The 17035-nt window shown below is 37.9% G+C and overlaps 1 protein-coding gene across 2 annotated transcripts; it reads left to right on the top strand.

Annotated features, from left to right (window-relative positions):
• The first annotated feature begins 9374 nt into the window (after window positions 1-9374).
• LOC126733041 (KH domain-containing protein HEN4-like) lies at window positions 9375-16477 on the top strand. Of its 2 annotated transcripts, none has more exons than XM_050436159.1 (7): window positions 9375-10065; window positions 10553-10957; window positions 11054-11326; window positions 11619-11819; window positions 11930-12012; window positions 14869-14980; window positions 15937-16477. In XM_050436159.1, exons 1-7 carry the CDS (start codon window positions 9505-9507, stop codon window positions 16336-16338), a joined length of 2037 nt encoding a protein of 678 aa, XP_050292116.1. In that variant the 5' UTR covers window positions 9375-9504; the 3' UTR covers window positions 16339-16477. The 2 variants fall into 2 exon arrangements, with proteins under 2 accessions (XP_050292116.1, XP_050292117.1); XM_050436160.1 differs by having other exon boundaries at window positions 9377-10065; window positions 15930-16291.
• Window positions 16478-17035: the final 558 nt, after the last annotated feature.

Here is a 17035-nt window from a genome sequence, read left to right as displayed (position 1 = left end):
ATAGATGGAAGTAACGAATTGAACGCTGCTCAAGATTATCAAAACCAAGCTGGACGACGCGAAGGGTGCCTAGCCAGAAGAATTACCTAATGTCCTATGGGCTTACAGAATCACAACAAGAACCCCAACAGGAGAGATCCCCTTCAAGCTTACCTATGGCATAGAAGCAGTAATCCCGGTCGAAGTGGGAGTAACAAGCGTCAGACGAGGGACGTTCAACGAAGAATGCAATGATGATGAACTACGACTCAACTTGGACTGTCTAGACGAAGTAAGAGACAATGCCTCCAACAAGATGACGAAGTACCAGCTGAAGATGGCCGAATACTACAATAAGAGGGTTAAACTCAGACGAATGGACATAGGAGACCTCGTCCTGCACAAGACCACCACAGCAACTAAAGACCCTACCTAAGGAAAGCTGGGTCCCACATGGGAAGGGCCTTACCGAGTCATTCACTACTCAAGACAAGGCAGTTACCACCTGGAAACCATGGACAAACAAAGACTCCCTCGACCATGGAACATTGAGCATTTAAAAAAGTACCACCAGTAAATGTAACAAATGAATATGTTCATTCTTGAAATTAATAAAAGAGTTATTCATCTAATGTCTTTGTGTAAGCAGGTCTAGTCAATCGTACGGCATGCAATGGCTAAGTAACAAGATTCCGCATTGATGGATGTAAGTTACTGACGATACTTATAATGGGTGAAGGCCACAGAATGGCTAAATAACAAAATTCCGCATTGACGGATGTAAGTTACTGACGATACCTACAATAAGTGAAGGCCACAGAATGGCTAAGTAACAAAATTCCACCTTGACGGATGTAAGTTACTAACGAAACCACAGGCATAACAAAACCCCTTAAATGGATACAGGCCAAGTAACAAGATTCCGCCTTGACGGATGTAAGTTATTGACGAATCCATAAACCCAACAAAACCCCTTAAACGGGTATAGGCCATGTAACAAGTTCTGCCTTGACGGATGTAAGTTACTAGAGGAGCCACAGGATGATGAAATCCCTTGAAAGGGCAAGTAACAAGATTCCGCCTTGACAGATGTAAGTTACTGAAAAATAAAATAAAAAATAAATAAAAAATAAAAAAGGGACAAGAACCTTGCAACAAATCAAAATAAGACTCAAGCTGTACTGAAACCTCTCTGTAGGATGGTGAGTTACAGACTAAGTATCGAATCAATGACGAAAGAAGGGAAAGGGTCACGGTTAAAAGTTTTGCTAAGGGCGAGATATGGACGAGCTCAAAACACCACAAACATGTCAGGTACCAACAAAAGTATAATCATGTAAGCAGGTAAGTGCGAAATCATAAAGTCAATTAAAACCCAAAAACAGCGGGCAATTATCCTTGTTCTTTCTAAAGACCCATAAACATTGGGTCAAGAAACATTGTTCTCAAAATAGATAAAAGGAAAAAAAAAAAACTGCTATCAAAAAGCCCAAAACATAACGGGCACACACAATAGATAAAATTTTTACAAGTATCAGGTTCGGGCGTCAGTGGGAGCGTCAGCAGAAGGATCGTCAGTAGCAGGAACGTCACCAGATGGGGGGATATCACCAGGGGCATCACCTTCAGGGGCCGAAGACTGGGTAGCCTCGTCCATAGCCATCTTTTGATCCACCACTTCAAGGTCTAGGCTCGGCAGGTCAACTCCAGTAGGATGCTTGACGAGGTACTGTTGTAGGAGCTCGAAGCCCTTGAAGTACCAACTGAAGAGCACCGTGGAGTACTCCTCAGTTTGCTGGAAGGCTTTGATGGACCTAGCAGCAATGGTCTTGAGCTTTTCTTTGGCTGCCTGAAGCTGGTCGTCCTTCTCCAGGTTTAGCTGACGCTCAACCCTAAGGTCGGCATTCAAGGCCTTGACGTTTTCCTTCAAAGTGGCAGCTTCATCCATTGAATCGATAAGCTTCTTCTTCAACGTGGAGTTCTCCTTTTCCAAAGCCTCCATCCTAGATGCCAGAGACGCCATCTTAGCCTCTTGAGTAAGACACTCTGAAGCAAGGTGAAGACTCTCCCCCAACACCTGGTGAAGGAAACTAAGTCCATCAGTAAAAAAAAAATATAATAGAAGGGGAACAAAGAAAGTGCAAAAGTATTTTTACCTGGACAATCTTGTGCACGTGCTGACTCGCAACTGCGTTGAGTGGCACCCCGGAAAAGACCTTGAGATCCTCAGCATTTACAACACCGTGTGCCCGCTCCACGGCAATACCCTCGTCATCCCAGATGGATGAACCAACCCTCTCCTTTTCCTTACCCGACACTCGTTGCCTTTTGGAGGAAGGGGTAGGGATCTCCTCAACCGAGGTAGCCAGAGAAGCCGTCCTTACGTTTTCAACTCCAGAGACGATGGGAGTGACGTCTGTAGCTGGGGGAACGGACGGACCCTTCCCCGTGACACGAACCACCTTCTTCCCAATATTCGCCAGAGGCTCGTCCTTCTTGGACCTCATCTTGGCATACATGTCCTTATTGAACCTGGTCGTCATCTCTAAAAAAAAAAAAAAAAAAAAAAAAAAAAAAAACTTAGAGATCCAGGTACACACGAGAAAACCAATACTAACGAAGTCAATACTTACACTTTTTCTCCTCAATGTCGATGTTTTGCAGGACATAGGGAGATGGGTTCGAGCCTAAGCAATAGAATGCAAGCGTCTGTGGGTCTACAAGGTCCTCCCAACTTTCAATCGAACTGGTGTATTCTATCGCTTTTTCAACACGACTCTGGTACTTGCTTTTTAACTTGGGACGTCTTTTAACTGCCAAAAAGACGACAAAAGGGGTTAGAGACGACCACAAAAGCAAAACGAAGATTAATAGACGAGGAGAAACATTGACGCACCTAAGTTTGGGGTTCCCCACCGACGGAGCAACCTTGTGATATCATCCCAAGCCTCGCTAGAAGGGGTCTCAAAATCGTCCCCGGACACAAAAAAGAAACGGGACTTCCAATACCTGAATGACGAGGCTAAACCCCTGACGATCCTAGTCCTCCTCGCCCACGGGACTAGCTCATAATATCCATACTCTTTTGACTCTTTTAGACATTAAGGTAGACTCTTTTGACTCTTCGTCACTCACCAATACCGACGAAGTCAATACTTACACTTTTTCTCCTCAATGTCGATGTTTTGCAGGACGTAGGGAGATGGGTCTGAGCCTAAGCAATAGAATGCAAGCGTCCGTGGGTCTACAAGGTCCTTCCAACTTTCAATCGAACTGGTGTATTCTATCACTTTTTCAACATGACTCTGGTACTTGCTTTTTATCTTGGGACATCTTTTAACTGCCAAAGAGACGACAAAAGGGGTTAGAGATGACCATAAAAGCAAAACGAAGATTAATAGACGAGGAGAAACATTGACGCACTTAAGTTTGGGGTTCCCCATCGACGGAGCAACCTTGGGATATCATCCCAAGCCTCGCTAGAAGGGGTCTCAAAATCGTCCTCGGACACGAAAAAGAAACGGGACTTCCAATACCTGAATGACGAGGCTAAACCCCTGACGATCCTAGTCCTCCTCGCCCAAAGGACTAGCTCATAATATCCATACTCTTTTGACTCTTTTAGACGGTAAAGGTAGACGAGCTCACTCACCTTGATCATATCCTCGTTAGTGGCCAACCATATCTCCATACAGTTGATCACTATCCTCCACGAATTGGGCATAAGTTGCTCGGGAGCAATACCAAAATAACCTAAAAGCTCCATCACCAACGGATGGACGGGTAGCCTAAGCCCACAAGTGAAAGTAGCCTCGTAGAAGCATACTTCACCAGGGAAGAAATGGCAGGCCCGATCCTCACTACCGAGCCGACGAACACGGACCCGCGCAGGAAACTGAAATCTATCCTTGAACCTAGCCACAGTGTCAGCGTCCAGCCCACACTCCTCCCCAAGGGCGTAAAATGCCCTAACCAGATGACGGATAGAGACGGCCGTATCACCCTCCACTGGGCCTTCGCTGGACGACAACCCAGTTTCAAGTTCGCTAGATCTCACCTCCGACATCCTCTTCGTTTCACCCTCAAACCAAGCAAGTGACTGGCCTAATATTGGAGATAGCTCCCTTAAAACTACACTCAACCCACAACCTTAAAAAATAAAGTCCCAACCAAAGGGAAAAAGTCACCGGAAACGCCCAAAGCCGCCCCTAAGCGAGCAAAAAAGAAAGAGACTGAGGGGCAAGCTACTCTAACCTCAGAAGAACTGACCATGAAAAGGGGAATACAATCCTAAAAACCCAAAAATCAAACACAGCAACAACAAAAGCAAAGAGCAAAGGAAAAATCAGGAACTCATAAGAAGACTATTAAGGAAAGGGAAACAGAAGAGTAAGAAAAGAGTAGCGTACCTTGAAGAGTAAAACGATTGAAGCTAGGAAATTCAAAGAGAAACATCGTCGGAGCAGGGTCAGAACGATCGCAGGAATAAATAAGAAAAATAAAACTCAGAGCAAATGATTAAAGTGAAGGAAAAGAAAAGTTTTGAAACCAAAAATCCAAGGAAACTGAAAAATAGCGGGAAACCCAAGGGTCATGCCATTAACGCCCTCAATCAGCACGCGCCACGTGGCCACATTACTTGTTGCGCCGCCACCATGCATTAAATTCGGAGCAGAACCCCAAGAGTCACAAACAACTTAGGAAAACTTTTTATCTTCTATGGTCCTCATGACACGTCACAGACGACCACAGAACTTGGGGGGCAAGAGATTACGTCCCCTTGACAAAGTCAACACTAATGACGAGGTCATCCCTAGTGACGAGGAAACCAGTCATCACTGACGAGGGCAAGAAAATCATTCAATGAAGCCAGCCAGTGACTTGAGCAGTTACGAAACCAGCCAAGCAGACCGTTGGGAGCCTATTAAAAGCCCCATTGTTGGGTAGAAGGCGTTACTAAGAAAGGCATTAACACCCCAATGGCTAGCAACCAAAACCACATATATAAAGCCCTCACATTGTCAACAGAAGGTACATAGAAACACACTACACCTATTGTTATCTGACTTATACATTTCATTTCGCAAAGTGCTTTTCTGTTCTAACTTTGGCATCGGAGGCGTTGTGACAGACACCACACCGGTGACCATCATAGAGAATACATTCATGCTAACAGGAAGCCAGTTCCATCTGCCCATTTCGACTGACGAATTCACGTTTCATCACCCCTCAAGGATGAGATCACGGAATCCAGCTCAATTGCAAAAAGCACAGCCTTCGTAAGGAAAGTATTTCCACTTCTTCAACATCACTCACATGGGGACCTTTTGCAGTGAGAGCTGCCATGACTTTTCTCACCCCTTTCGTTTCTATTAGTTGCTCCAAAACCCGAAGAATGATTATTTGAGAAAATTGCACCATCAAAGTTGAGCTTGTAGATGAGAGTTGGAGGGGGTTGCCACAAGTCCACATGACGTGAGTTTGGCATCCTAAGAACTCGAATTTGTTGACTTTGAAATTCCTTTACTGACTCTGCTGCACTTGTATTCAATGTAAATGGTTCCTTGAGTTTTTCACCTTTTATAAAACGATTTTTCGACGATTCCATAGCAACCAAGCTTGCACTAGAAATAATTCTAGAACATTTTGATTCAAACGGTGTATTAATTCCTCAAATAGTTGAATAAAGTCCAGCTGACTAGTGGAGAATTTTTCGTAGGCATTTTGAGCTTAATGACCAAACATCTCTATCAGCTTCGCACTCCTATAAAGCATGAAGCAGTGCTTTAGGCTCTTGTTGACAAATTTAATAGCTATCCAACAAAAGAATCCGACAACGAACTAAATTGACTTGAGTTGAGAGAACGTCCTTACCAGCCCTCCAAGCAAAGACTTTTGACTTTGTTGGGAATCTTAGGCGGTTTGTAAAGAGATTTTCGGTAACATTATTTATATTTTTTGAAAATATATCTGTGTAGAAAAATGTGTAAAAATACGTGTAATATTATTTAAATAATGATAACAAATAGGCCCTTAATTTCCACAAACATGAAACAGTTTTGCGATCCTAATGAAGCATATAAGTGATTTTTTCCGATTAAAAAAAAAAATCTAGAGTTTCATAACTATCTAATAACGCAACTTTATGGAAATATGAATGGAGTTGTAATTGTGTACTGTATAAATATACTCGGCCTACCAAATATGCTTATGGGAGGAAAAATTTACCTCAGTCATGAGACTGATAATTAGATTTTATATTACATATTTCAATATTCATTGTCATTATTTTTTATTTGGACTAAAAGAATGTTATAAAAAATTTGGTACGTATGAGATATAATAATTACCTTCATTATTATGGATTATGGTAGGACATTATCGCCTTCTGCGAGATTGGTCACACACTCATAATTAATGCGTATATTAATTTATAAAATATATCAAAGCATCATATAAACAGATGATTGAATAGCATGTTAGTGGTGGTAAAGTTTAATAGAAATGATCAAATCTATTACTAGTATATGTACATCACTGTTAGTGGTGGTAAAGTTTAATAGAAATGATCAAATCTATTACTAGTTTATGTACATCACAACAAAGACAACATTTTTTTTTTTTTTTCTCATATTTTTGTGGATGTACTTTTTAGTATTCCCAACCTTTGTTTGGAGTGAGGTATAGGAGTGTGCATGGGTCAGGTTAAGGAGATTTTTTGACCCAACCCACTATGGTGGTTTAAAAAAAATTCAACCAAACCCAACCCATTACATAAGTCCAACCCAACCCAACCTAACCCACATAGGTTGGGTTGAACCCAAGAGTTTGACAAATTTTTTTTATTACTATTATTATTAAACCGAGCAAAAAATATAAATATATTTAAAAAAAAAAAAAACCCAAAAATTAGTATCAATGTAACCCCTTAAAGGCAAACAACAATAATGACTAAACAACAATAGTAATTTACTAGGGTTTGTGTGAACTAATTGGGTTTTATATGGGATAGGAAGAGCTAGTTATTTAAAAATTTTATTAATTATATAATATATTTTAAATATATGGGTGGGTCAAGTTGGGTTTGGCGGGTTTGGAATTTTATGACCTGAACCCAACCCAACCCACTATCAAAAAAAATTTTGTAACCCAACCCACTAAGCCCTAAAAACTAACCCAACCCGACAGGTTGGGTTAGGTCGGGTCGGTTTTGGCAGGTTGGCTGCACACCACTTGTTGGGTTTCACGTGTGAGTAAAGTCTCACATTAAATAAAAATGAGAAAAATGAGTGGTTAATATAACATAATTGAGCACATACCCATCGGGTTTAGGCTTTTTAGGTTAAAGTGTGTCTCTATATGTTATATTAATTACTCAAGGAAGTTCCCCAAGGTGTTTATCTCCCCAACAAGTGGTATCAAAGCCCATGGTAGTGTGCGGCGAAGGTGGTGAGGTGTTCATGATTCCTACCCAACAGGGACAGAGAAATCCTAAATGGCCCACACACAAAGATCTTGGAGAAAAAAAAAAATGCCCAACAAAGGAATATTGCTAATGGTGCTAAATAATGGTGTGGTGCGAGGTTCTCATGGACATGAACGTGCAGGGTTCCCATGGATGTGCGTGTGGGGTTGACACGTGGTTCCCATGGATGATGCGTTGATGAAGTGAAAAGCCCATTAGGCAAGGGGGAGTGAGTAGGACTTGTTCATGGCCCACAAAGAGGTTTTGAAGCTTACAAAGAGGTAGAGACTCACACGTGAGGGGGAGATTGTTGGGTTACACGTGTGAGTGAAGTCCTACATTGAATAAAGATGAGAAGAATGAGTGGTTAATATAACATAATTGAGCACATACCCATCAGGCTTAGGCCGAGTTAAAGTGTGTATCTATATGTTATATTAATTACTCAAGAAAGTTTCCCAAGGTGTTTATCTCCCCAACAAGTAGTATCAAAGCTCATGGTGGTGTGTGGCGAAGGTGGTGAGGTGTTCATGGTTCCTACCCAGCAGAGACAGAGAAAGCCTAAATGGCCCACACACAAAGATCTTGGAGAAAAAAAAAAATGCCCAACAAAGGAATATTGCTAATGGTGCTAAATAATGGTGTGGTGCGAGGTTCTCATGGACATGAACATGTGGGGTTCCCATGGATGTGCGTGTGGGGCTGACATGTGGTACCCATGGATGATGTGTTGATGAAGTGAAAAGCCCATTAGGCAAAGGGGAGTGAGTAGGACTTGTTCATGGCCCACAAAGAGGTTTTGAAGCCTACAAAGAGGTAGAGACTCACACGTGAGGGGGAGATTGTTGGGTTACACGTGTGAGTGAAGTCCTACATTGAATAAAGATGAGAAGAATGAGTGGTTAATATAACATAATTGAGCACATACCCATCAGGCTTAGGCCGAGTTAAAGTGTGTATTTATATATTATATTAATTACTCAAGAAAGTTCCCTGAGGTGTTTATCCCCCCAACACCCCTAAGTATCATTGGTAAACAAACAGAGATGTAGAAGGGTATTTTTGTCTTTTTAACTTTAAGAGGAGGAGTTGATGAGCTCAATCAAATGGTTCCAAAAGTTCATTCTTGAGGGAGACTCCATCATTATACACCAAGCTCTTTGTGAAACTTCCACCCCTCCATTTACAGTGGAGCCAGTTATTCTAGGAATGCATGCTACCTAGAAGGACTTTCGCCGGGTGGACTATTCTTGTACATAGGTAGGGTAATAGACCAGTCCATTTACTAGCTAAATATGCTTTAGGCATTGTTGATTTCACTATGTGAATTGAAGAGAATCCTTACTTTTTTGAGCAAACTCAGTTTCAATAATTCAAGGATGAAGTGTAATTGATGAGATAACTTTATGGTAGAAAAACACAATTTCTTATTTAATTAATGATTCATTTTTCTCGCAAATCAAATAATTTTTATTTTATTTTATTTTGAATGTCTTTTTGGGAACAATTTGTTTAACTTTTTGCTAAAAACATACTAAAGTATATTTATAGGTTGAAATAGAGAGAAATTTTTTTATTTTTCTTAAAAAAAAAATGTAAGAGAATAAAATTTTAAAAAGTTGTAGATAAAAGTTAAATAGTCTTAAACACACAAATAATAACTTATCACTATCACTAAAAATATTGGAAAAAAAATATTTTTGAAAAAAAAAAAGATAATTAAAGGTATCCCAAATTCCTTTTAAGGTAAGTAATCAAAACTCCTAAAATAAATAAATAATAATAATAATAAATAAAAAAACCCTAAGCAAATCCCCAAAAAAAAAAAAAAAAAAGTTGCTTATTTCTGCGTCCAAACAGTGAAAGGAATTTGGGTTGTTTTGCTTTGCTTTCAGCTCATTTCATTTCATTTATTTTTAATTTTATTTTTATATTAGACTCGGTCCTTCCTTTGAAGCGATTATTCGCTACTTCCGTCGTGCGCTTTGGCGCACTCTCCTTCTAACTAACGTTTACAAAGTCTTCTCTCTCTCTCTCTCTCTCTCTCTCTCTCTCTAAATATGGATGATCCGATTTACGCTCCACCGGTTTCAACCTACCCCAACGACGCCGACGACTCGTTCAATCGCAACCGCCCGAGGCGGCCGGCGACGAAGCCGGCACCTGGACAGGTGTCCTTCCTGGTCCTCATCCCCGACTCCCCCGGCCGCGGAATCATCGGAAACGACGGAGCCGTCGTGTCGCACATCCAGCGCGAAACGGGCACCCGGATCCACTGCGAGCTGCCGGCTCCGGGATCGGACCAACGGGTGGTGAGCGTGGCGGGATCGGGCGCCGTGGACAGGAGGATCGCCTTGCTGCACGGCGGCGAGGAGGTGCGAGACGTGTCGAGCGCTCAGGAGGCGATGCTTAGCGTATGGGAAGCGTTAGCACTGAGCGAGGGTGGTGCCATGGGTGGGGAGGTGTGTTGTAGATTGTTGGCGCACACTTCTCAGATTGGCGCCGTGATGGGAAAAGGTGGGAAGAACATTAAAAGAGTGAAGAGTGATAGCGGTGCTAAGTTTATCAGAATCTTGCGGGCCCACCCACATTCCACCGCTAACGACCACCAATTGATTCAGGTGAGCTCACACCCTTTTTTCTTTTTTTAAATTAATTTTAATTTATTAAAATATCGTATTTAATGTTCTATATATACATTAATCTCCTCGAGAGACGTGTCTATAAACTCCTTATCCTGTCAGGATTTACTGTCTAGATCAAATATTGTATATATATTAATCTCCATGATTAATTATTTATGAATATCAATTTTGCCTCTCTTGGCAAAATTGAGGCCATTTTTCAAGACATGTCAGTGATTTATTAGTGTGGATGGAGGATGTGTTTTTTAGCTTAATGTAGCTGAGTTAATATTAATGAAATTCTGTCTTCTTCTAAAAAAGAAAAAAAAAAAAAAAAAAACTTATTTGTGACGAATATTCAATTTATCATTTGCTACGGCTAGATTTTTTGCTTTTTATGGGGGTTTTTGAATTTGATTATATTTGTATTTAGAAAATTTTAAAAGAGCTGTCTTCTGAGAATTTGTGTATACTGTGAGGTCAGATTGTTGGTGGCATTTTGGCTGTGAAGAAAGCACTGATTGATGTTTCTACCAGTCTCCAAGACAAAACCCCAACCCCCTTAAATAGACCTATTGGAGGCTCTTCCTCTGGAGTCTCTCCTGATGAGTTTTTCCCAAATCTTAGTACATTGTTGCCAGCTTTGCCTGGTGAAAACAGTTATTGGAATGGAAATACTTGGTCGCCTGATGCAGTTTCAGCCCAAGAATTGAATGATAAGCAAGAAGTTATATTCAGAATGCTCTGTTCTAATAATGCAGCTGGTTATGTGATTGGCAAAAAAGGAACTATAGTCAGAGCTATGCAGAACGAAGCTGGCGCTTCTATAATGTTTGCAGCTCCTTTAACCGAGTCCCGTGAGCGTGTGGTTACCATCTCTGCCTGGGAGGTTTGTAGTTTTATCTTTATAGCACGCAAACCACATGTATGCACATACTCACAGTCTTATTTATGATTGATATGTGTGTGACTTAATCTGTTGTAGAACATTGAATCATGCTACTCTCCTGCACAAAAGGCTGTAGCTCTTGTATTCAGTAGAATTATTGAGGGAATCGTTGAAAGGTATCCATCAGGCTGGAGTCAGGGAAGACCTGTAACTGCAAAGCTTCTAGTTGCATCGGACTCAGTTGGTTGTTTGGGTGGCAATGAAGGTGAGGTTCTTTCAGAAATGAGAGGACTCACTGGTGCTGATATACGGATACTGGATGGGGACCACATTCGGAATTGTGCTTCAGGGAATGATGTAGTAGTACAGGTGTGATTAGCTTCATGTTTATCCAGTGAGGTATTATAATCGTTAGACGCATAATGATTTTTTAAAAAAGAAAAAATGCACCACTGTGCTAGATTTTTGTACATGTGAGATGTTATACAACAAAACTTTGACTCTAATTGCCATAAAGAATGGAACATTATGTCTTGTAGGCGACTTGTCAAGCATTTAGGGAGGACTATATGTTCTTATTTCTAAATTCAACTCATAGCAAACTTATGGTGCCACCTCCTAGCCTAATTAATGTTGAAAAGAAAACCTGTAATTTGTGCAGATTACAGGTGAATATAGAAGTGTACAGGATGCTCTGTTTCAAGTCACTTGTAGTCTAAGGGATAATCTTTTGCCGGGTGAGGTGCGCAAGGCAGTAAGAGCAAAGTACCCATATATGAGATTGATCGTGGACCCTCTGAGAAATGATCCTGTTCCTCACAACATAGGTGCTCTTTCTCCATCAAGGTTGCCATTCCCAAAGGTCAAACTCCCCCCCTATTTGTTTTGTAGTTGTCATCTCTTTCTCCAAATTCTTCAAAAATATGTAGTTCACTCCAAGGGCCTTAATGTTGAGGGTGGATATAAATGCAGACCTTGGGAAGAGGACAAACAACAGCAATCTCAGATAGTGGAAGTGGCTTGAGAACATTTGGTGAGGATTTACAGCTTGGGAGGTCAGTATTTCGTGACAGACTATTGATATTTTCTTTTTATTTTTTCTGAAAGTAAGGGAGTGGTAAGATATCATTGCATGCACATCATATTATATGCAATATAAAGAGAGTTGGACTCTTAGAAACCATAGTTGTGCGAAGTGACTACCTTCTCTACGGCAAATGGCTACTCTTTGTTAAAGACGGGTAAATTATATAATTCTTATGTAATTTGAAGTAGTTTTAAATTCAACCCTAAATTTTAAAAAGTATCAAGTAAAAATATGAACCTTTTAAAATTGTTCTAATTTGTGCTCTCATTAAGTCACTATTAACTAAAAGTAACAGAAATTTGCACAAGATGTGACTAAAACTTTTATAAACACATAACTTGAAAGAAAGAAAAAAAATTCTATGTGAAATCATAAGGCCTCTAGTACACATTATGAGAGTGTGGTATTATGTAATAATTAGCAATTTAGTTTTTTGATTAAATTTGATAATTACAACAATTGGGGTTCAACAGAATTGAACACTAATTGTTCTAATAAAGGAGAACAGATTATTTCAGTGTGATTGTGCCAACTATCCGCCTTCTCCCTTTTTTTTAAAAATTTATTTTTCCCTTATAATAAAAAGACTGTTTTTAGCTAAAAATATTGTTTTCGTCCCTAAAATTTGCATTAATTTTTTTTTTTTGGTCCGTAAACTATGAAAGTTTTTTTTTTTTTTTTTGTCCCTAAGCTATTAAAAACTTTACACCTTTTGTACTTAAACTTTAAAAAATATATTTTTTGCATCCCTAAACTATATAATTCTTATTTTTCACCTATAAACTATTGAAAAAAAAACCCTTTAAAAGGTTTTGGAGCAGCAAATATTTTATTATTATTATTATTATTTTTTTAGTTTAGGGACAAAAAAATGAAATTCATACAAACTTTAGGGACAAAAACAATATTTAACACTTTTTAATGAGTGAGTATATTCAAATTTTTTTACCAAAACAAAAACAACAACAAAATCTTAGTTCTAAATTGTTGGGGTCGGCAATGGATCCTTAAAAAATTAGTCTAGGTTGGCCACATGTATTGTTTTTCGTCTTTCTATTCTATTTGAAGTCACACTCTTTGCTGCTTCTTAAATAGACATGTCTTTTCTTACTACTTCTATTAATGTTATTTTATATATATATATATATATTTTTTTTTTTTCAACCCGAATCAATTCACTAATGCATTAATCTCTCTCCTTAGAACATGGACAAACCATCTCAAGCCATTTATCCCTCATCTTTTCATCAATAGGGGGATGCTTCTGTCTTTAAGTAAATTTCCTCATTTTTTGAATCATATCTTTTCGTATATTTCCACTTTTCTTTCTTAACATTTTCATTTCAACTACACTCATTGAGCATAATTGGTCATAAAGCAGTCTTATAAATCTTTTCCTTCAACTTAATAGGCATATTTACAATCACACAGTATTCTTGATGCGTTTCTCCACTTCATCCACCCTGCTCTTATTTTATGAATCTCTCCACTTTGCAAATTTTTTATTCAAGATATCAAAAGCCCTTGCCTTTTGGTATCTCTTTGATTCTTATAACCACTTTATCTATTTTTTTTATATTTATTAAACTTACATTCCATGTACTTTGTTTTAGTCCTATTTAATTGAAAGCTTTTGGATTCTAAAAGTTTGTAAAAAATTGAAAAAAATTATTTATTTTAATAATAAAATTTGGATCTCACATGCATCTGCACTGAGTGGATGAACTTATTATACCTAGCCAAAATGCACTATAAAAATACTAAAATTGGTAAATTAATTAAAATTTAAAAGAAATTTTATTATTTATTATTTTTAATAATCTATCATAATTTTTATTTTAATAAAAAAAATGTTGTCTTTTTTACATGTCAGGCTTGTAATGTTTGGTTCAACATAAGTATCACGCATCATACAATATGCCTTTTCCATTTATTGCAATCTAAGTACATAAAAATTATTAATATAGTTTATTCTAAGTGAATTAGTATTACCAGTGTTAAAAAAATATGAAACACTGATATGGTTTAAAATCAATTACCAATTTCAAAAAATTAAAAGGAGTTTTATTATTTGTTTTCAGTTATTTTAATAATCTGTTGTAATTATTGGTTTTGATAAAAACTTTATCTTAATTTAGGCTACTTTGTGTCTTTTTTCATGAAGTAGCCTCTTTTCAATAAAGTTATTCTTACCTATCTAAAAAGCAAAAGATGAAAACTTGATCTTACACAATGTGCTTGCGCCACGTAATCTAAAAGTAATTTGTGTTATTTTAGTTTTACACTTTTACTTTCTATTTTATTGTTCAAATATAATTATAGTATTGAATTTTCATTAGTTTAAATATGATTTTGTTTAATCCCTGCATTTGCATGGGCAAGTACTAGTTCTGTTATGATATTGATGCAGGATCTTTAGAAATTTAGCACTAAATTAGGTTTCTTGATAGATTCTTGAAGGATTCTTAAATTGGGTTTGGTGCTTAAGGATTTGTGGAGGACTTAATCATTTAAGGTTAAACCATGAATTTTGGTGCCACAGCAGTAGTCCTCAGTATTCTGTATCCTCATCCAAATATTTGAAGTCCAAGCTCGACACCTTTTCCTCTTGGTAAAATGCAATGGGTTGATCCAAAATCCATCAAATGCTTAACCTGACGTCCTTATATGCAAATCCTTTTCATTTTAACAGTGATGTATTTGGTGCTGTCAATTAAATTAATCACCTTTGATATAAAATTAAAAGATTGAACCTTCTTCAAGACCTATTTAGCTGCAAATATCTGCCCTCTCAAACATTGTGTTTTCTCCCCCCTTCATGCAGTGGACACAATCTTACTACTGTGGCAAATACAAGTGTGGAGATTTTGATTTCTGAACATGTCTTTAGCTCTGTTTACGGTGAAGATGGTAGCAATTTGGATCGCATAATACAGGTAATTAACTAAACTGATAAAAGGAATTATGACTGAGACTGTGTTGTATACTGTTTTATGCCTTATCATCTTGTGAATAGAATAGCTTGGTTTGGTCAATTGGTGGCCAGAAAACTTTCTTCTCTTCTTTGAAAAAAGCTATATGAGAATTATCATAAATTAGCATGCGAAACAAAGTTGGAAGTTAAATAATGTTTAGGACAAGTAGCTTATCCTAAACAGTTAAATAAGGTTTACTTTCTATGTGCTGGTTTTAAATTTGGATGGTGATTTAAATATTACATTTAGACCAATGCTTAGTTATTAATCCTGTGTAGTTTTATATTCTTTTTTATAGTGTTATTATAAACACTCTATTATAATTTGTGAACAACTGCTTCAGAGTGGTGATTGTTAAATCTATGAGAAAACCATTTTTGCCTGCATCTTCTCACCTTATTCTCAATTAATGGTGCTGTTAAGGTCTCATCAATATAGTGATTATATGGAAAAATTATGTGATTTCAAGAGATAATGTAGATTAAGGAAATGAATTGAAACCTTAAAAGAGTTTATGGAAAGATCTGATATCATAATACAGTTTTTAAAACAGTGGAAGAACATTTGTAAGTTATAAACATAGCAGCATTTTGGTATGAAGACAAGTTGCAGATGCTCTCTGATGTGAATTCTTGATTCAAATAGACTGCCTCATCTTCATTTTTGGTACTGTGAATAAGTCGATAAGACAAAGGGGGAAAAGAAAAATTGAGTCTGCATGCATACAGGCATAGACATGCATATATGTATCCACATACAAACATAAAAGCATTTTATACACACTGTACTAATCCTTGCAGTTTGTTAAATCTTTGACTTGCAATTCTACAGTTGCTATTTTTCCCCCTACCCCTCCTGAAGTTATCAAATTTGTTCATGGTATCAATTATCATTTGGTAATCTGAATCAGATTTCAGGTGCAAAAGTTGAAGTGCATGATCCTCGTCCTGGCGAAGGAAAGGGGAGGGTTGTTATATCAGGGACACCTGATAAAACACTTATGGCCCAGAGCTTGCTTCAAGCCTTCATCCAAAGTGCAGGGAGAACACCATAGCATTAGTCTTATCACATTTGATCATCAAGTTAATGGCAGATGGTTAGACTTTGTTGCTCTCGTTAACAGTCATTTAGGAGGAGCGGGTCCCTGTGCGTTTAACATACTTCTGTGTAGATTTCCAGTAATAATCTCCTGTGCCTACTCTAAGGAGCGGGTACAGGAGATACCTCCTTGTAGATTTTACTTAAAGGCTAAAACAAAATACCAGTTTTTTTGTTTTGTTTTTATATATATATATATATATACATTTTTTAACTTGTGAATTAGACTGATCTTACTCTTAGCAACAGGTTTGCTAACAAGGTTTAATACTGACCTAGATGAGGGCATCCTAACGTGTAATCGGACTCACCATTGCATATATGTACTTTTATGATTATATTAAACCAAGTGTTTATTTTTGTTTGGTTTTTTACTTTTTGGGCTATATTCGTCTGCTTGATAGAGTTATTTTACTCTGACTGCTTATGAACAATGTTGTAAGAGAGTTAAGGCCTCATTTACATGATTCACCAGGGTATGGGTAAGGTTTAACTCACTGATTATGGGTAAGGTTTAACTCGCTAATTACTTCATTATCAGATGAAATAATTTAGGATAAATTTCCATTTGGGTTCTTAACGTTTACACTGTCAATTTTGTTCCTAATGTTCTAAATGTGTCAGTTTAGCCTTAATCTTTTGGTATTGTGTCAAAATAGTTTCTACTGTTTAGTGATGGATGGTAAATGTTGAAGTGGTTAACAGCTAAAATAAAAAATTATTTTTATGCCACCTAAGATGCCATGTGTAATGCCACATGTAGTAAACTTAAAAAAAAAAAAAAAAAAAAAAAAAAACCCTCAAGTGCCAGCCACCTTCCTTCCTCATACACACTTGAACTCCTCACCTTTCCTCATACACGCTTGAACTTCAAGCCATGGCTAAATCTAGCGGGCTCTCTCTTGCCCCAGTCATGGC

The sequence above is a fragment of the Quercus robur genome, chromosome 6, assembly GCF_932294415.1.
Source record: "Quercus robur chromosome 6, dhQueRobu3.1, whole genome shotgun sequence".
Classification (NCBI taxonomy): domain Eukaryota; kingdom Viridiplantae; phylum Streptophyta; class Magnoliopsida; order Fagales; family Fagaceae; genus Quercus; species Quercus robur.
Note: the sequence above shows the minus strand (reverse complement) of the source record. Positions and strands in the feature narration are given on the sequence as shown.